Source organism: Culex pipiens, chromosome 1 (assembly GCF_016801865.2).
Source record: "Culex pipiens pallens isolate TS chromosome 1, TS_CPP_V2, whole genome shotgun sequence".
NCBI classification, from domain to species: domain Eukaryota; kingdom Metazoa; phylum Arthropoda; class Insecta; order Diptera; family Culicidae; genus Culex; species Culex pipiens.
In genome coordinates this window covers 120,373,999-120,394,549 of record NC_068937.1, presented here as the reverse complement: position 1 = coordinate 120,394,549, position 20,551 = coordinate 120,373,999, and the positions used below count along the sequence as shown (strand labels likewise).

General features: G+C 46.3%; 1 protein-coding gene across 1 annotated transcript; it reads right to left on the bottom strand.

Annotated features, from left to right (window-relative positions):
- Window positions 1-5,534: 5,534 nt before the first annotated feature.
- LOC120423970 (uncharacterized) lies at window positions 5,535-18,313 on the bottom strand. Its single transcript, XM_039587962.1, has 3 exons — window positions 18,191-18,313; window positions 8,906-10,789; window positions 5,535-8,690 (listed from the first exon to the last, which is right to left on the bottom strand). Exons 1-3 carry the CDS (start codon window positions 18,311-18,313, stop codon window positions 5,535-5,537), a joined length of 5,163 nt encoding a protein of 1,720 aa, XP_039443896.1.
- Window positions 18,314-20,551: the final 2,238 nt, after the last annotated feature.

The window sequence follows — 20,551 nt, the reverse complement described above, 5'->3', positions numbered from 1 at the left end:
CGGGTAATCGGCTCCCCTCCCACTAACATTTACACACAAGATCCTCTGTAATTATTAAGTCAAATGTAATTACAAAAGCCGACTCGGTCCTAACCAGGTCCCAGTACCGAAAAGGACCTAATAAAAATAATTTTATGAAAAAAAAAAAAAGGAGCACTCAAAATTGAGTAACAAGAAATATATCAAATTATTATTAAATAATAATTATTTAATAATAATTTGACGCCAACATTTCAAAAAGCATCATGTACAAACCATGCGTTTTGAGAAAAACGCATTTGAATGTTGAGCACCCAATTTCAATTCCCATTTTAATATAAAAGCAAAATAAGATGTTCTAATGATAACAAACGATGAAAAACGTTGCTTTTATTGATACTTGATCATCCAAATTCAATAAAACATTATTTCCGTAATTTTATTTGAGAAAAACAAACATAACTTCTTTTGAAATCACCAACGTCTATATTACAATGCTGTCATTGAGGGGGACGCTTTGTTATGATTCGTTTTTCTTCGCCGAATGTACATGGCGCTTTGTTCATGTTGCTTTTTTTTTCGTCACAAGGTTCATGTAGTCTTTTGTTTGACAGGTTATAGCCCGCCAGCCTATCGAACTCCCCTATGGTTAAGTGAGATGGCTTAAGCGCCACTCCCGAAGGAGACCATCCACCTGTTTGTCGGTTTGCCCAGCCGTAGAGACCTCTCGAGGGGGGTTCAGTAATCCCGTTTCGGGACAGGGAGTTCTGTGGGGGTGTAAAACGCGTCGGAGGTACTCCGACTAGCGTACCAAGCCACTACCCAGGAAGGGTAGCTGAAAAAGAAACCGGAAACGGACTGGAGACCTCAGGGCGTGATTCATCACCTGCGGCCTTCAACAGTCCACCTGAAACAGTGCAACAGAAAAATAGCCAAATGGTCCAAGGGATTCGGAGCTCTGACTCCAGTAGAAAAATAAAGTAAAATAGAATAAGGAAAGAAAATCTACATTTATTTACTCGGTCGCGATCAAAACATGAGTCGACTCTCTCGGTCACCCTAGCATAAGTGTTTGTTTTATAGCTACTGTGTGTCTAGGTTAAGTGCAGCGGGAAAACATTTGTAGTGTTTTGTGTTCGTTTATTTTACAGTGAGTCATACATGTTTACGTACGTACGTTGGTGTTTGCCGGCGATCCTCCCCTCTTCCTTTCCCTGAGATCCTGTTACTTCATCCAAATTCTACCGTGTGTTTGTCTTCCTTCTTCTCTCTTCTTCTTCCGGTTTAGGTGTGTGTGCTATGTGCGTTTTATGTGTTCATATTTGACGTGTCGGAACAATCTCGATGCGCAGCGCCGCGCTACTTAGTTGGTAAGGTTGGTAGCGGGCGAAAAGGTGTGGGCCATGGTCTTACCACTAGTGCATGCTTTACTCACGGTTTGCTTGGCGTTCGCGGTCGACGATCACGTGGTCGTCTCGATACCTGTTCTGCTGCTGCTGGTTTCGAAGAAACTCTGGACGGTTGGTTGGTGTTCTTGCTGCGGACGGCGTCTACGACGTCATCACTTGCTGCTGCTGCTGTTGCTGCACTCCGGTTAGCACCGGACGGGACTCGAGCACGTGGTGGGTCGCACCTGCGAGGAAACCGCGACGACCTACTTTTGAAGATCTGCCGCTGCTGCTCGGCTGGAACGCTGGTTAGCTGGTTGTTGGTTGCCGGTTCGCGTGTCCGCCTTCGAGGCCGGACTTCTCTCCCTCACTCACGTGGTTTCCTAACCTTCCAGGTTAGGTTGATGGCGGTTGGCGATCGCGATGGCGGATGCTGATCGCGATGGCGGTTACTTCAAGGACGCTGCGGTGACGGTTGCTGCTGTCCTGTTACGGCGTGGCCGTACAGTTCCGCTGCCTAGCGCGGTTTAGCGAGCGCTGGCCTTCGGCGGCGTGGGCGTTGCGACCGGATCGAAGCGGTAGCTGGTCCCCGGTAGATCGGGCCGTCTTTGACGAGCGTGGCGGTGGATGCAGAGCTGGTCATGGGGCAGATGTTAACTTGGCACTCGCACAGGTGACCACGAGGTGGTCAGCGCACTTACCAGGATTTCTGGAACGCACATGCACACGGTCTTCACACACGCACACGACACGGCACTAGAACGATCTACTAATCTCGCTAAACTAGCTAATCAGGGAAAGGACAGAGAAACACATTACACTAGAGATAACCTAAAAAGACAAACTCATGGAAAACTAGAAACCTACAATTTAATCACGAGACGCGCACAATCGAGGGTCACTGGTGCCTCTTCCGCGGAACTGTTAAAAGTGAACCGTTGGGCGCGTCATCAGAACGCCGAGACTTATGAGAGGCTTCAGTTCCGAATTCCGTTCCCTCTCACGGTTACCAACCCTGGACAATAGCTTGTCATTCCCCTGGACCGCTTTACTACCTCCGCGATCTCATCACCCCCGAACCGCGAAAACGCGAAACTCTTCGCGAGATTCGTGCGGCTGGCTCTCCCCGATCTCCTGTGCTGGCTCACCTCAAGAGCAGAGTTTAAACCACTCGGCCATCTGGTTGAACGGGAAGCTTTTGGGATAACTGGCGCAAAAGGTACTCGGCATTTGAGTGACCAAAGGAATGAGCAAAGGTCACTCAGCAAGAAAGCTCTACTCTGCGGCGTGTACGTTTAATACAGTTTAAGTATTTTTACTTCCCAATCATACCGACTGTACTTTTTAATCCATATGTACTCGTTACATCATTCCCCACTAAAAGTACGAAAATTTGTTTGGCGTTAACACGGCGGTGAAAAACGACCAAACAAATTTTCGTAGGCCAAACAGAAGTGCTACTGATGATTGGGTTTCTCTTCGGGGTCATATACGTTCATCACTGAACTGTCAACTCACTACCAAGTTAGGTACTTGCTAACCGTCAGCTCCGTCTCACTTTCCAGATCAGACAACATCACAGTGTCAGCGACGATGTTGTAAGTCTGCTACTAACCATCAATGACCAAAGTCTCCGGTCTCCAGCGAATTACTACTCAAATCATCAATAACAACAGTAAAGCCTCGAGAAAATGCAAAAAAAAAACGAGTAGTTCCAAAAAAATATGTTCAATTTTACAAATGTTCCTAACTCTAATCAACCGGCTCAATTACGGCAAAGGCTTTGAAAAAAATTTAATAAAGAAATTTATGCTGAATGTTTAAATATGTACAACTAATTTTAATGAAAATATTGAGAAAAGAAAAAAAATAAGGAAAAGAAGCAGTGAAGAAATTTGTAACCCAGGAAATTACTGATCAGTTCATTGATGACGACGACTCATTCATACTCAAAATTACAAAATAAAAACATTAAAACAAACTACGAAAACAAAAAATAGTATCGACATAGAGTTTGCGCATAACCCTACGCGAGCTAACACAGTAAACGAAACGTGTCTTCTACACCAGGACAAAGCCGATAGGCGAAGACAACGTTCACGAAAAGAACTAGTCAGTTTAGTTTGCAATCCCGGCCCAATACTAAGACGAGTCTGTGGGAACAAACTTCACTGACAGAAAAAGGGTCTGTTTCTCCTCATAATTCGCCGCCACGGAAATAAATTTCCGCGATTTTACACTCATTATGATTTGAAACCAAAATACTCCTCCTTACAAGAACTTCAAACACCAGGATTAAATCCGATAACGAAATTCTTGAAGAATTAACACATAATTACAAACTAAAGAAAACAAACCATTCGCTCACCCCTCGCATTCAAAAAATTCACTCATGCAGAATCCATCTCCAAGATCTGGATCTGTCACCTCATTCACCCTGCGCATTTTACCGGTGCTACGCACACAAACAAAACAAAACGTCATCGAACTGTCAACGGAGGAAAGTTGTGTGAAAGCGAAAGTGAAAAAAATGCCAGGCGCTAGTTTAGAATCGCGAGTTTTAGAGGAAAAAATGGTGAAAAGTTCTTGAAATGGCCGGAAAAGTGGACTGGGATGGTCGGAAGGACCGTCCCCAACGGAACAGAGGAAAGTTTTGCTGGGTATCGCTCCAGCTATCGGTTTTAAGTTGGTTTTTGTTGGTTTATTTTCAGCGCAGCGGTATGTCTACTGCGGCGTGGAAATCTCAACCTGTCGTTAGCGATTGATAAGCGCTCGGAGGGAAAAAAAACTAAGAAAAATTTGGCTAATCGATCGCGCTGAAACTACTTGGGGAAAATATTCAAAAAAAAAGGAAACTGGGTGGGAAAATCTGTGCAAAAATTGGTGTGGAAAATCTACTTTGGGAAAACAAAAAATTACGGTGCAGAAATCTACTATGTTTGGGAACCGGATGTAAACAAACCCGCGAAACGCCAGCTGTGTTCCGATTGTTTACTAACTATAACTTGAACTACTATTTACAAGGGGGTAAAACTATAACTACTATTTACATTAGAAAAAGATCGTTAATCATCGGAAAACGAGGCAAAAAAAAACTGGAAAAAAACGACTCCATCGTAGAAAAATAAACAACAATTCAGGTAAGTATAAGAAGAAAACTAATAATGAAAGTGATCATATTACAATGTCGTCCTCCCACGCAAACAGGTGACGACGATCTTGCTCGGCCGGCTGACGATGTTCGGCCACCCTCACCCCACTTCGCCGGAAGGATTGACTCGCCCCCGACTGACGGAAGTTTGGACTCCACCCACACTCGACGGAAGGAAGGATGACCCACCCCCAACTGGACTAGCGGATCGTGAGTTTTTCTAGATCTAAGATTAACCTAGTATAGTACTAACTTAATTTAAGGGTTAGGCGTTAGGCCCTACTAACCACTAACTTCTTCGCGTCGCGTTCGGTTTTGCGTATCTTCTTCCTCTTCTTCGTTTTACGCGTGCTAGCTGTGACTCGGTCAGGCTAGTCTTGGTTTGTGGTGTCTACTCGGCCCAAAATTTGGTATTTTCGCGTGGTAGAACCGGTTCTACCCTTGGTCACTTCTTCGGTTGAAGTCTATTCATAGCTCGTTGGGTTCTAGATACATTGGATCGTCTGATTCGATTAGAGATGATTTGTGGGCGTTATCCAAAGATGCACTACTAGCTTTCGACACTCATCGATCGCTGTAGAAGTCATCGCAGGCTCGCTTTCTTCGTTCACACCTTTCGGTGGCTACTAACACAGGTCATCACTTGCTCATTCATAGCTTCGTGCAATCTTAGTACAAGTGACTACTGGCTCTCGACAGTCATCGGGCGTTTTGGAAGTCATCGCAACTAAGTTGCTCCTTCTTTGCTTCATCTTCTCATACTTAAGTTTGGAACGCACATGACAAATCACCCCAAATCGAACCGATTCTCCCAGGTCGCGATCGCGCGTGGTACAACTCGGTACCCTCAGTGCTGGTTTGTTTATTCTGGTTTTCCCTAACACGAGTCCGTCGAGTGCCCTAATGAGGTAATTACCCCGAGGGTGTTTTGTTCCCTAAACGGAAATGGTTGCTCCTGATGGGATTAGGAGGGACATAGCTGAAAAAAAACTAACTTGCTCTTCGAAAAGATCTCATTACGATCCGCTTGCCCCTGGCTGAGGTGTGTGCCACTTTTTCAGCCGGTTGGTGAAGTAGACCCCAAAACGTTTTCCGTCCAAATCCTCCAGCTCGTACGTGTTCTTTCCCATCACCTTTCGCACGACCGCAGGTTCGTACTTCGGCGCGAGCTTCTTGCAGAAGCCTTTCCCCTTGTCGGACAGGTCAAAAGTCTGCTTCAGTACTTTCTCCCCCACGGTGTACTTGGGACAGTTGGCGTTCGTACGGAGGTTGTACGTCTTGGCGTGTCTCTGGTAGGCGGCGGTCAGGTTCTTTTTGATCTCTTCGAACAGCTTCTTCTTCTGCTCTGGAACGTCCTTGTCGTCGTCGCTCGGCTCGTAGTTGTCTCTGATCCAGCTGTACTCCCGGCCGTCGGACACTTTGTTCCGGCCGAAGACCACGAAGTATGGACTGTAGTGTGTCGAATCGTGTACAGCGTTGCGGATGGCGTCCGCGATGTCCTGAAGGTTGTCGGCCCAATGTTTGTGGTCTTTCTTCAACGTCGCCCTGATGGCCGTGGTGATCACCCGGTTCACCCGCTCGGTGTTGTTTACCTGAGGGTGGTACGCCGGGGTCAGCCAGTGCTGGACGTGGTACGACTCGAGAAGGGTTTTAAATTGCTTGGACAAAAACTGAGTTCCGTTATCCGTCAGGACAATCTCCGGGACTCCGAACAGACGAAACACGTTGTTCTCAACAAACTCGGTAAGCGAGTGCGCCTTCGCCTCGCGGAACGGTTGCACTAAAACAAACTTGCTGAACACATCGGTCACGACGAGCAGGCATGTGTTCCTGTTCTTGCCCGAGGCGGGTAGCGGACCGACGTAGTCGAGCGTGATGAACTGCCACGGGTATTGGACCGGTTTTTGGGGTCCCATGGGCGGCGTGACGTTCTGGTTGCCGGCTTTGCTCACCTGGCACTGTAGGCATTCGCGGCAGTGCTTCCGAACTTCTTCTCGCATTTTCGGCCAGTCGTGTCGCTCCTTCAGCGATGCCAGCGTCTTTTCGAAACCGAAGTGAGCTTGGTCGTGAACCTTCGTGACGATCTCCTTGCGTTCGGCTCGCGGCGGCAGCAGCTTCCAGCTGAACCGTGGATCGGTCTGGCGGTTAGGCGACTTCACGTAGCGGAAGATCCGTCCGTCGATCACCCGGTAGTCACTAAACTTCGTTGGGTTCCCGGTGATGTTCTCGATCTGCTCTTCGTACTCGTCGTCCGGGAGCGTGACGCGAACGGCGTCCACTTCGATCGAACGTGACAGACAGTCGGCCGTGATGTTCGCCTTCCCTTTCCGGTACTCGAGGTCGAAGTCGTAAGCTTGAATCCTCAACGCCCACCTGAGTAGCTTCGCGTTGCCTGTTTCTGCGCCGACGTTGAACAACCAGAGCAAGCTTCTGGCATCGGTGATGACCCGGAATTTGGTTCCTTCTACGTAATGCCGGAAATGTTGTATGGCCGACAGTACGCCGAGGCACTCCTTTTCTACTGCTGAATATCGCCGCTGTGTTCGGTTGAGCTTCTTGCTGAAGTAGCTGATGACGCGCGTGACGCCGTCTTGCTCTTGAACCAGCGCAGCTCCCACAGCTCGGTCTGACGCGTCCGACTCGATGGTGAACAGCTTTGAGAAGTCAGGGTTTCCCAAGATCGGCGCGGAGGTCAGGACTGCTTTGAGTTCCCGAAACCCGTCTTCTGCCTCTTTGGTCCACGTGAAGCGTTTGTTCTCCTTGGTCAACAAGTCGGTGATCGGCGCCGTCATTCTACTGTAGTCCTTGATGAACCGTTGGTAGAATCCGGCGAGGCCCATTAACCTCCGGATGTCCTCCTGCGTCCGCGGTTGCGCGTAGTCGAGTATCGGTTGAATCCGGCTTTTGTCGATGGCCACTCCGTGCTCGTTGAGGAGGTACCCCAAGTACATGACCTGCTTGCGGAAGAAACGAGATTTCTCGAGCGAGATAGTCAACCCGGCCTTTCGAAGTCGTTCCGCCACCAGTCGAAGTAACCGCAGGTGCTCGTCGAAGGAACTCGCCGCGATCACAATGTCGTCCAGGTAGACGAAGACGTACGGCTCTAGGTCTGAACCAATTGCCTTGGCCATCAGGCGGGACATCGTGAACGGCGCGTTCATCAGCCCGAACGGAAGGACTTTGAACCGGAAGACTCCTTCTGAGGTTCGAAAAGCGGTCAGATTGCGACATTCCTCTTTCAACGGGATTTGAAAGTATGCGTCTTTCAAGTCTATGACCGAGAAGTACGTAGCCTTGCCCAACCGTCGGAATATGTCTTGCATGTTCCGCATCGGGTAGCTATCTTTGACCGTCAATTTGTTGATCTTTCGCGAATCGAGACAGACTCGAACTTTCCCGTTCTTTTTCGGCACCGGAACAAGCGGGTTGGTCCATTCGCTGTAGCATTCCTCGATCGCGTCCAGCTTCTTGAACCGTTCCACCTCGGCGTTGATCGCTTGCTGAACGTACGGTGAACAGCGGTACATGGGCGGGTTCCTCGGTTTTGCTCCTTCCTTCAGCACAATCTCGTGTTCGATGAGGTGTGTGCGTCCTAACTTCCCGGTCGACGTCAACTCGAACGCACGAATGACTTCGGACAGTTGTCGGCGTTGTTCGGTCGTCAGGACGTGCTCGGTCTCGATCGCATCTGGATCTGGAACGGACTCGGTCGGCCCTTCGTACACCGGAATGTCCAGCGTGTCGTCCTCCTCGGGGTCTTCCAACGTTGGCGTTGTCTCCGAAGGCTCGATCGTGAAACAGAGAAGTGCGTCGTCGTCCTGCTCGACCATCTCGACGCTTTCCGGTCCTTGACCGAGGTCGATCATCGGCTTGATCCCGAACGCCTCCCAGAAATCGGCTCCGAGAATGAGTTTCCGAGAGATCTCCGGAACGACAATGGTTGGAATGACTCGCGTCGTGTTCTTAAAAGTAAAAGGCAAATTTACAAAGCCCAAGCAGCCGTAGTTCGACCCGTCCGCGGTCGACACTCGGATGGCCGCCGGTTGGATTTTTAAACGGTACTGGTCGATGATGTCCAGCGAGTTCAAAATGCTGACTCCCGCTCCAGAGTCGAGCAGCGCATCGATCTGCGTGTCGAAGATGTTGACTCGGATGTGCGGACACTTGTTGGCCTGTATTCGGACTTGGTATACTTGCGCAAAAGGGTCGTAAACGAGATTTGAAGTGGGAATGTTTGGTCTCAGGTCGGTGGTCGAATTCCCCAACTCGCACCCCTCTACTCGTTTCCCTGCGGCGTAGCCGAGGAACGTTGGGTAGACGACACCGAACACCGATCACAATTTGTGATCGTTCTTCCCAAACAGCCACACCCGTAGCAGAAAATCACTTTCGGTTTGTTGCATTGGCGCCAGCTGTGCCCGTGAACCAAGCAGTTCCAGCACAACAGTTGAGCTGTGGCTCCGCTGGTCTCTACCGGAAGTGGGTTCGCTGCTTGAGTCGCGTCTGCCTGTCGCGTTTGGTTGATCCATTGCTGCGGTTGTTGTTGTAGTTGATCTTGAGGTTGTTGTTGGTGATGTGCTTGTTCTCTGGGTTGCTGCTGCGGTCTCGATCGGTACGGATTACGGTTCGCACTTGTCGGTCGTTGCTGGTCCTGACCCGCCGAACTGAACGGCGGCCTGTAGCTGCTCTGATGACCTCTGATGGCGTTGACCGATGCTCCGTCCTCTTCGCTTCCATACTCATCCACTTCCACGTGGTTCACGTGGCGCTGATTCAAAAACTCGCCTGAGCCGTCTGCTTGCTGCTTGATCGAGCTGTCCGCGGCGTCGATCCGGTGGTTGATTTCAAGCAGTTGGTCTAAGTCTCCTACCCCAACTACGGCAATCTTTGTCTTGTAGTGATCCCTCATGTTGTCCCAGATGGTCTCGTACAGCCTGTCCTGCGGTAACGGGTTTGTCAGCAGTCGGTTTAACCTCACGACCTCATCTACAAACGCTTTGAACGCCTCTCCCCGTTGCTGCTTCCGGTATTTCATGGTTGATCGGATTCCCTGGTCCTTGTTGGGATTGCCGAACCGGTGCGTGAACTTGCACTCGAACGTTCGCCAACAGTCGAAATCGTCCGCGTAAGTGAAAAACCAGTCTTCGGCGGTTCCATCGAGCAGCTTGTGAATGTTCCGGAGTAGCTCCCACGGCGGAATTTCTTCCCGTTCCGCTAGTTTCTTCGCCTTGTAAAGAAAATTCTCCACGGAAACATTGGAATCGCCTGAGAACCGGATCTTCCATTTGTCGATCCGTCCATCGAATCTTCCTGGTTGATCTCGATACCGATGGCCTCCACGAGCCCCTCCTCTCGAGCTAACTGAGTCACAGTAGTCGCCCTCGTAGCTCGATGAGTACGGTGGTGGAGATAAGCGTGGATTTCCGCTTCCTCGACCTGGCTGAGGATTGATCCTAGGAGGTGCGTTGTTGTTGTTCGCCGATGCCGAGCTCTGCTGCAGCATGATCGTGCGCAGCATCTCCTTCATGGCTTCCCATTCCTCCTGCGGAATGCCGGTTGCAGTCGACGTTGATCCCTCTCCTCTCTTTGGAATCGCTCCCTTCGAGCTGTCGTCCGTTTGGGTTGCGCCCGTCTTCGTTTTGACTTGTCCCTGACTTCCTTTCGCCAGCAACGCCCTCTTTTGTTCTTGTAATTCCGTCCTCAGTTCTGCGTTTTTGTCCACTAGGTCCCCAAGCAACGCCTTCATGTTCTTCCACTCCGTCATGAACTTGTCATCTCCAGCCTGTCCTCCGTTGCCCCGGCCTCCCGAAGCCATGTTTGTCGATTTTCCTCTCGTCGGAGAACTTGAACCGCTGTTGCTGACCGAACTTTCACCACCCTGGTCCGGTGCGGGAAATTCAAACTTCGGGTTCCGCGGAACTACGCTTGGGGTCTGCACCAACGGCGTTGATACTCGCGATGTAGGCGTAGTTGGGTTTGGACTCTCAAGCGTGAGTGTGGGTGTCACGCCGGCGTTCGGCGTATCCGATCCGCTGGCGACAGAATTCGACAAAGTCGGGGTCGCTATTGGAGGAGTCACTAATGGTGATAAATTTGGACTAGGCGTCGTGATCAAAATTGTGGGCGTCGGGGTAGTCGCTACCGTTGTGATAGGGACCGGCACAGGGGTTCTCAACGTGAGCTTCGAGCGTTCGGAAATATTGGACACAGTTGTGGGAGTTGAGTTACGAGATGATTCCAAAATATTGTTGATCTGTTTCTTGACCGGCGACTGAGGTACCCCAAACTGGAACTGTTTCATAAGATTCTCAATCTTTTGAATCAGTTCGCGCTTGATTTTCCTCTCCGCTTCCGTACGCGCCGAATGACGTCTGGTCCGGTGCCAATAGCTTAAAACGCGCGATTCGAACCTGGTCTCTGGCTTTTTTTCCAATGCTTTCGCCAATTTGTCAATTCTATCATGGATATACTCTTCTTCTTCCCGAATATTTGTGTATGAAGGCCACGTCAAGTTCTCCTTCTGGTCCCTCTTGAACAAGCTGCGTACTTTCCTTTGTTTTGCCGGTAGATCGAGTAGGAAGATTGATTCCGGTTGTTTGCGAACCGTGAGTTCGTGCTCGATCTCTTCGATCGTAAGGTCCTCCGCACGAGGAAACGGTACCAATTTGAACATTTAGTGCAATTAAGTTCAATTACGCAATTTCAAATTTTATAGCTCGCTAAATTAGTTTGCTATAACAAAAAAAATGCAGAGTAGGCTCCTTAAATAATACAAATCGTAGTACCAAAATTACAAAAATTGGAGTAATGGAAAAAAATAATGATGATATAAATAATGTATGATGAAAAAACAAAAAAGAAAGTGAATATAATAAATTTATGCAAATAAACAACAACCCAAAATTGTGTTTTCAATCTCTCCGAGAAACTCAACTCTTCCTTCAGAACAAAAGTAACTAATAACTACAAAAATGCAATGCAAATCAAAAGGAATGCAAATCTAAACAAAATCAGGCAAATTCTTCCAAACCAATGTTACCAAAAATCCAAAAAAAATCAGAAAATCATGCCGAAAAACAAAAAAAAATAGAGTACAGTAGATGCCTTGTATTGTTGGGCGCCAGTTATAGCCCGCCAGCCTATCGAACTCCCCTATGGTTAAGTGAGATGGCTTAAGCGCCACTCCCGAAGGAGACCATCCACCTGTTTGTCGGTTTGCCCAGCCGTAGAGACCTCTCGAGGGGGGTTCAGTAATCCCGTTTCGGGACAGGGAGTTCTGTGGGGGTGTAAAACGCGTCGGAGGTACTCCGACTAGCGTACCAAGCCACTACCCAGGAAGGGTAGCTGAAAAAGAAACCGGAAACGGACTGGAGACCTCAGGGCGTGATTCATCACCTGCGGCCTTCAACAGTCCACCTGAAACAGTGCAACAGAAAAATAGCCAAATGGTCCAAGGGATTCGGAGCTCTGACTCCAGTAGAAAAATAAAGTAAAATAGAATAAGGAAAGAAAATCTACATTTATTTACTCGGTCGCGATCAAAACATGAGTCGACTCTCTCGGTCACCCTAGCATAAGTGTTTGTTTTATAGCTACTGTGTGTCTAGGTTAAGTGCAGCGGGAAAACATTTGTAGTGTTTTGTGTTCGTTTATTTTACAGTGAGTCATACATGTTTACGTACGTACGTTGGTGTTTGCCGGCGATCCTCCCCTCTTCCTTTCCCTGAGATCCTGTTACTTCATCCAAATTCTACCGTGTGTTTGTCTTCCTTCTTCTCTCTTCTTCTTCCGGTTTAGGTGTGTGTGCTATGTGCGTTTTATGTGTTCATATTTGACGTGTCGGAACAATCTCGACGCGCAGCGCCGCGCTACTTAGTTGGTAAGGTTGGTAGCGGGCGAAAAGGTGTGGGCCATGGTCTTACCACTAGTGCATGCTTTACTCACGGTTTGCTTGGCGTTCGCGGTCGACGATCACGTGGTCGTCTCGATACCTGTTCTGCTGCTGCTGGTTTCGAAGAAACTCTGGACGGTTGGTTGGTGTTCTTGCTGCGGACGGCGTCTACGACGTCATCACTTGCTGCTGCTGCTGTTGCTGCACTCCGGTTAGCACCGGACGGGACTCGAGCACGTGGTGGGTCGCACCTGCGAGGAAACCGCGACGACCTACTTTTGAAGATCTGCCGCTGCTGCTCGGCTGGAACGCTGGTTAGCTGGTTGTTGGTTGCCGGTTCGCGTGTCCGCCTTCGAGGCCGGACTTCTCTCCCTCACTCACGTGGTTTCCTAACCTTCCAGGTTAGGTTGATGGCGGTTGGCGATCGCGATGGCGGATGCTGATCGCGATGGCGGTTACTTCAAGGACGCTGCGGTGACGGTTGCTGCTGTCCTGTTACGGCGTGGCCGTACAGTTCCGCTGCCTAGCGCGGTTTAGCGAGCGCTGGCCTTCGGCGGCGTGGGCGTTGCGACCGGATCGAAGCGGTAGCTGGTCCCCGGTAGATCGGGCCGTCTTTGACGAGCGTGGCGGTGGATGCAGAGCTGGTCATGGGCAGATGTTAACTTGGCACTCGCACAGGTGACCACGAGGTGGTCAGCGCACTTACCAGGATTTCTGGAACGCACATGCACACGGTCTTCACACACGCACACGACACGGCACTAGAACGATCTACTAATCTCGCTAAACTAGCTAATCAGGGAAAGGACAGAGAAACACATTACACTAGAGATAACCTAAAAAGACAAACTCATGGAAAACTAGAAACCTACAATTTAATCACGAGACGCGCACAATCGAGGGTCACTGGTGCCTCTTCCGCGGAACTGTTAAAAGTGAACCGTTGGGCGCGTCATCAGAACGCCGAGACTTATGAGAGGCTTCAGTTCCGAATTCCGTTCCCTCTCACGGTTACCAACCCTGGACAATAGCTTGTCATTCCCCTGGACCGCTTTACTACCTCCGCGATCTCATCACCCCCGAACCGCGAAAACGCGAAACTCTTCGCGAGATTCGTGCGGCTGGCTCTCCCCGATCTCCTGTGCTGGCTCACCTCAAGAGCAGAGTTTAAACCACTCGGCCATCTGGTTGAACGGGAAGCTTTTGGGATAACTGGCGCAAAAGGTACTCGGCATTTGAGTGACCAAAGGAATGAGCAAAGGTCACTCAGCAAGAAAGCTCTACTCTGCGGCGTGTACGTTTAATACAGTTTAAGTATTTTTACTTCCCAATCATACCGACTGTACTTTTTAATCCATATGTACTCGTTACATATACAGGGCTATATAAACAGGGACTGCTGATGGCAGAGATTTTGTTTATGTTACTTTATTTAAAATTATGATTAAACAGACTTTACTGAAGTAACTTTTGCTCATTTTTGGTGGAGAGGTAGCTTATTAGGAGTACTTTCAGAATATGCAATAACTCAGAAAGTGTCAAAATGTACATGATGCCTTTTGAAATGTTACCGTCAAATTGGACAAGTCATGTGCAAAAACACATGCATTCACGCAGAAAAATAAGGCATATTTGAATCAACAATACATTTTGTTGATTCGAAAATCATGATTTTTGTTGAATCAACGCTAAACGTCAAAGCAGCTTTTTCAAAACAACAAAAGACTTTTGTGGAATTGAGAAAATCAAGGTTTGTTTCAACGCAAAATCGGCGTTGATTATATTCAACAAAAATTTTGTTGATTCAAACCTCGTACAGGCTGATTCTACAAAACATTTTTCTGCGTGTTAAAAATTAAAACTCAGAAAAATTAAAACTGCAACATGGAGTTCAACTTTCTGTCGAGTTGCTGTGAAATTTACCCTGACAGCTGCGAAAGTTTCACTCCGTGTTACCGGCTCACACTATAGGGCTCACATCACTCTTTTTAATTGGGTCATAAAATGAAGCTTAGATTGCTGATATTATTTTTTACAGCGATATAGCTTATTTTTCTGAGTACAATGACCCTTTGTACGACCACAAAGTCTTTAAAATGGATTTTTAAATCAATTTTGAAAAATTAAACTCGCGGTCCTTCTTGACAGAAAAGCTCCTACTTCACAGCTCGTTCCAAGAGGACCATAGTTGATCCATCGAAAAAAATTTGTATTGTCAAAAAAAAATTGAATAGGGTCCTAAAGCCCTAAGTAAATTTGTATGTACAACGGTAAAAACCATTTCTGATCACTTTTTTTCGTTTCAAAGTGTGGTACTCTTACGACCACTCGTCACGCTACTCCAGATCAGACTGACTCTGCTGTTGTTTACTTCCCTAATCCTCACTTGACAGCTTCCCGCTAATCGGTCAGGGCTGTACTCGTTTGTTCCTACTGATGTTGGCGTCAGGGCCGTACTTGGGTACCACATCTCTCCCTTTTTATAATAGATTAGATTTTCAACTGAATATCATTGATTTCTGGGTTGCGGTTTACTGACTAGATTTAAACAGTTATTTTCAAGGTTATTTTCATGATAATTTACCACTAATCAAAACCTTTCAGTTAAATCTGGTTCATACAGTCAACTAATTCTGTTTCTTAATCAATTGTGCGTCTCAATTATACAATTAAATATTTATTACTAAACTGCACTAACATTACATATGGGACGGACTTGCTTCGAGCGGCAGTGCAGCTCTCACCCTTTTCTTAACAAAAAATGTTAAGATCAATAAATTTTCTAATTCAAAGTTCACAGCCGTGGCTCATTGTTACTGTACAAACTATGCTGTAATTTCATCATCTACCTATTTCTGTACCTATCCTTTACGTAAATTTGTGATTCAGAGCCTTATGGCTAACCGTTTTTCTTAGTACGTTATGGCTATACGACATTTGTTTCTTTAGACATCTTTTCAATTTTACTGAAAATGAACATAGAACTGCCATACAATTTATTTCTAATAAGACTTTCTAGTCAGAAATTTACCAACACATTGAAAGTATGTTTACAGATGTTTACATTACAGCTGGAGGAAAAGTTTTTTTTGTCAGGCGACTTCTAACTGTTTTTTTTTTGACTGGCCGCCCGATATGTCAGCCAACATACTTTGCAGGGCTGTGACAGCTTGAGCTCGATCATTGTTTGCATCAGGACACTGTGACGAGAAGTTCGTCATATTAGGGTTAAATTATATATTTTTACACTGGGCAAAGAAAGCCTTATAAAACAATTAATGCATGATGCTTTCCTGCATATGCTTATTTGAGTGAAAATTTTAGATTTTTTTAACTACCAGCTTGCCTTACAATATCAAATCTAACTTTGGGGTCTTACATATTCTTTTTTTTTTTTTTTTGATATTGTGATATTGTTTAAAACACTTTTCCCGAATTTAGAAGCTAGCAAAAAAAATCTTACAGAAACACTGTCCAGAATTAAATTCTACCGGTCACCCCTTATAAGTTTTTCGTTAATTCTTCTTCATTATCTCAAACTATCATTGCGGGATTGTCAATTTATACCTTTTAACGGTGCATATCAGCCCGAAACCCTTGTAAACTACATTAATACAAGTATGTTCTAAAAGAGGTTTACAAATCCATTCTGTTTTATTTTATTCTCTTTTTCTCAAAAAAATATTGTATTTTTTTCTTTTCTTTTCTTTTTAGTGACATTCGATATTTTTGACGATGGATTGAAACATCTTCTAACATTTGCTCAAGCACCTAGTGCTAACATATTTTTTTTTATCATGTTACCTTTGTTTCCTAAGCAGCAGTCTGTATTTCCTAAATAGGTTTTAGGAAACTAGTTCTTTAAAGTTTGAACATGCACTCAAACCTTCCCATTACCAATTTTTACATTGGATTCTTTCCTTTTGAGTTAATTGTGGCGCTGTAACCACAGCAAGTAGTATCCAGAGCCTTCGTGGACAAACAATGTCTCATCCCAGAGAGTCAAGGAGTGCCAAACTTCTTAGCGTGATGTTTCCAACGAATATCTGGCTGAAACCAAAACTTGGAGCTTATGGTGGCGTGTCTTCAAGCTTCTTCCTGTCCTGTAGATTCATAATTATGTTGTTTGAACACTCCGTGCTCAAACTAAACCTACTTCAACGAATCATCTCTGCGGTTAACTTTACGCAGAAGGCCTTGCCTATTTTACGTTTGTGATGCTTCAATGCATTCTAATTCAATGGCATTCAAAAAGCAAACCGCTTTAACGACCCCCGGGTCTTTTGTGGACTTTGTGGCAATTTTCTGCTCATTTCTAGGCGTCCGAAGGTTATGTGTGGTGAGTCATCCAAAACCTTTTTTACGCAAATGGACCGACGTGTTACTTCTCTATCTAATAGAAGGCGTGATCAGGCAAATCTTGTCTCGAAAAATGCCACCGGGTCCGTCTGGGATTAAACCCAGACCTTACTGGGGTAAGAGGCTACGACGCTAGCCGCTTCACCACCGAACCCTGATGGCACTCTTTAAGTGTTGATAAATGACAAGAGAATAGCTAGGCGTATTCTAACCTAAAGCTTTCTTCGGTTACGCTTGGGTTTGACTATAGGGCAAGAACGAAGGTTTATTGACCAACAGCTTTCATTTGACAACAGTCAATCTCTCCTCAAGGTTAGCCAACCTAATACAGTTTTTGTGTCTGCCTTTTTCCATCTTCTTTGAAACTGTATTTGACAGTCTCCTAACGAATTGTTCAACCAATTGTTCAAAATTCGACTTGACCCTGGTCTTTTCTCATTTTTCGTAGTTTCATTTGAGAATTCTTCTTCTTCTGTCTTCCTGGAGACTTCATGTTTTTTTTTTTAGTCTCTCTTGAGACATACCTCATGTCTCCATTAAGGACTTTTTATGTCTCCCTTGAGACCAACCTCTTATCTCCCTGGAGAATCTTTTTTTATGTCTTCCTTGAGACTAACTTTTTGTCTCCCTGTAGACTTTTTTTTTATGTCTCCCTTGAGCCTGACCTCTTGTCTCCCTGGAGACTCTTTTTTTTGTATGTCTCCCTTGATACTAGTTCCTTATCTCCCTTGAGACACTTTTTTAAAGTCTCCTTTGAGACTGATCCTTGTCTCCCTTGAGACACTTTTTTTTAAAGTCTCCTTTGAGACTGATCCTTGTCTCCCTTGAGACACTTTTTTTAAAGTCTCCTTTGAGACTGATCCTCGTCTCCCTTGAGACACTTTTTTAAAGTCTCCTTTGAGACTGATCCTTGTCTCCCTTGAGACACTTTTTTTTAAAGTCTCCTTTGAGACTGATCCTTGTCTCCCTTGAGACACTTGTTTTAAAGTCTCCTTTGAGACTGATCCTTCTTCCTCCCTTCTGTGGTTCACCCTTGAGATCGACCACTGTTTACAGGAAACAATACGATTCTCTTATCAAGCAAACGGAAAAATTCATCCTTGCTTGCCATTGTTTACCAGAGTAGCAACCTCATTCCGAGCCTTCTACGAATTATCGTCAAATATATCTCAAAGAGCACCATTTCTCAGACACTCTTTCCATTTGGAACAATTATGCAAACTACCCATACCAAAGGCAGCGAATTACCACTTAGGTTAAAGTTGCCGTAATGGTCGAATAAACAACAACAACCCTACCAACAAACTTTTTCATCGTTCATCCGTCGTATAGAGTTTAATGACGTTTCGCAAACTTTTAATTTTGCTGGTCGGACGAGAGTGACCTCCACTTTCTTTCGCAATTCATGCTGTAATAATTTACCTTAGGGATCTTTCGCTTTCGTTCCGGCTCGTTTTTCCAGCTGATGAACTTCAGCATCTGTTTGCAGGGATCTAGGTTGCAATCCTTGGTATCCCGGCCCATATGATTAAGGAACACTCCCATCGTTGCGCGGCCGAGAACGCAAACTCCGAACTTAAACACGGCCATCAGCAATAAATTTGTGAGCCCACAACGCTTCAAAGAATCGGCAAAGACCATTGAAACTGAATTTATCTCGGGCTTTCCTTTACCCATCATCGGCTTCTTTTCCTTTGAACCGTTAACTTGTTACACTAAACTTTTTTTCGGATTCCAAACCTTGGGTAGAGGCCAAGGACAACGGAGCCTTGCCCTACTTTTTTTTACCCAACGAAAAATCACAACCACATTTCTTTCTCTATTTCTTCCTGTAAACAAAACAATTCACAAATCACTTGTTTTTCCTCGTCGCCAATGTGGTACTCTTACGACCACTCGTCACGCTACTCCAGATCAGACTGACTCTGCTGTTGTTTACTTCCCTAATCCTCACTTGACAGCTTCCCGCTAATCGGTCAGGGCTGTACTCGTTTGTTCCTACTGATGTTGGCGTCAGGGCCGTACTTGGGTACCACACAAAGTAAACAAAAAAAATGACAAGACAACATTTTTTCGATGGATCAACTATGGTCTCCTTGGAACGAGCTGTCAAGTAGGAGCTTTTCTGTCTAGAAGGACCGCGGAGTTAATTTTTCAAAATTGATTTAAAAATCCATTTTAAACTCTTTGTGCCCGTACAAACGGTCATTGTACTCAGAAAAATAAGCTTTATCGCTGTAAACAATAATATCAGCAATCTAAGCTTCATTTTAGGACCCAATTATCTCTGGACTGGATGGCTTCATGAACCGATTTGAACCGTTTTGGCGACGATGTAATATATGAATGTGAGGAAGGCACCAACATGACATGTTTTTTAAACAAACACACGAACAAACCTCTTCAAATTTCAACAAGATTTTAATGTTAACCAAAATTTTGTTACCCTGACCGGTACCCACAATTGCGTACACATCAGGCATTGAATAACTTTCTATGAACGTGCAAGTGACATGTCTGGTTATTCTATAAGCTTATTTTTATTAGGTCCTTTTAGACATTTACACATCAGGTTGGGACCGAGGGTCAATAATTCAATAATTTTCCTAAATTCTAACTGTCAAAGCTGATAAACTCCAAGAGGATCGAATTCACGGCATACTGTTTACCGATTGCTCGAAAGAAAGGTACCAGAGGTTCCACCATTGCTCTGGTCGGTCCGCTCATCGTCGACAGAACCAGCTCCACGATGCTGGAAAACGGAATCCGCATGCCGGCGGACTTGATAGCCTCCTTTTGTGGAAAAGGAACTTTCACTTTGGCCATCTCCTGGTGTTTCCTTGTTGAGCCTACCGGAGGGAATGCTTGGTTGAAATCTTCCTTGTCCGCTAGGAGGGAAGTATCCTTCAAAACTTTTCCAGTTTTGTGGAGTTGGATGCGAGATTGTTCCTTCTTCTTGCGATCTCCTCCTCCAGGGCGGAATGTCAGCTCTATACCGGATGACTCCTGTTCCGGTTCTTCGTCTGAAAGGACAGCGTATCGATTCTCGTTCCTGGTTGTAGCTGCAGCCGATTTGACGATCTCCGCGAAAGATCGCTTTGAGCGCCTCTTCAGTTCCAGCTCCAACTTGTCCGAACGTTCCCTGTACTTGGGACAGGAACGAGTTTCGTGCGGAGCCCCTCCACAGAGCAGACACTTGTTTTCCACTGCCTGACATTGCTCGTCCTGATGCTTCTCACCACACTTGCCGCAGACCTTCTTGTTGTAGCAAAAAGACTTCGTGTGACCCAATTTCCGGCAATTCGTGCAGCTCATGACCTTGGGGTGGAACATTCGTACTGGTAGTCGGAGTACCTGGTCAATCAGCAGGAAATCTGGCAGTGCTGTTCCGGCAAACGTAACTCGGTACGAACTTGATGGAATGAACCGTTTGTTCGCGCCCTCGCCCTCCGAGGTTGCCATCCGTCTGACTTCGATTATCTGGACTGTCGGCAGGTTCCTTCGCTTGAACTGGCCAACTCCGTTCAGAATCTGTTTCGCTGACAGTCCTTCCTCGCTCACCACTCCGTCGATTTCTACCGAACGTGCTGGAATCCATGCTTGGTACTCGACGCAGAATCGCGGATCACAAACGATGTCGTTGGCTTCCTTCGGATTGTTGACCACAACACGGAGTTTGTTTTGATTCAGCTTGGTCACGTTGGTCACTCCGGGATAATGCTTCCACAGGTCGGCTGAGATCCGCATCGCATTCAGCGGTTTACACTTCGGCCGGAAGTAAAC

What these genes read in the sequence shown, in the direction of transcription:
- LOC120423970 (XM_039587962.1), bottom strand. Translation starts at nt 18,313, where the DNA reads ATGGGAGTGTTCCTTAATCATATGGGCCGGGATACCAAGGATTGCAAC. An exon ending in GAAAGCGAAAGATCCCTAAG is followed by an intron (nt 10,790 to 18,190) that starts GTAAATTATTAC and finishes GGGGTACCTCAG; the next exon opens with TCGCCGGTCAAGAAACAGAT. An exon ending in GCCAATGCAACAAACCGAAA is followed by an intron (nt 8,691 to 8,905) that starts GTGATTTTCTGC and finishes GTCCGAATACAG; the next exon opens with GCCAACAAGTGTCCGCACAT.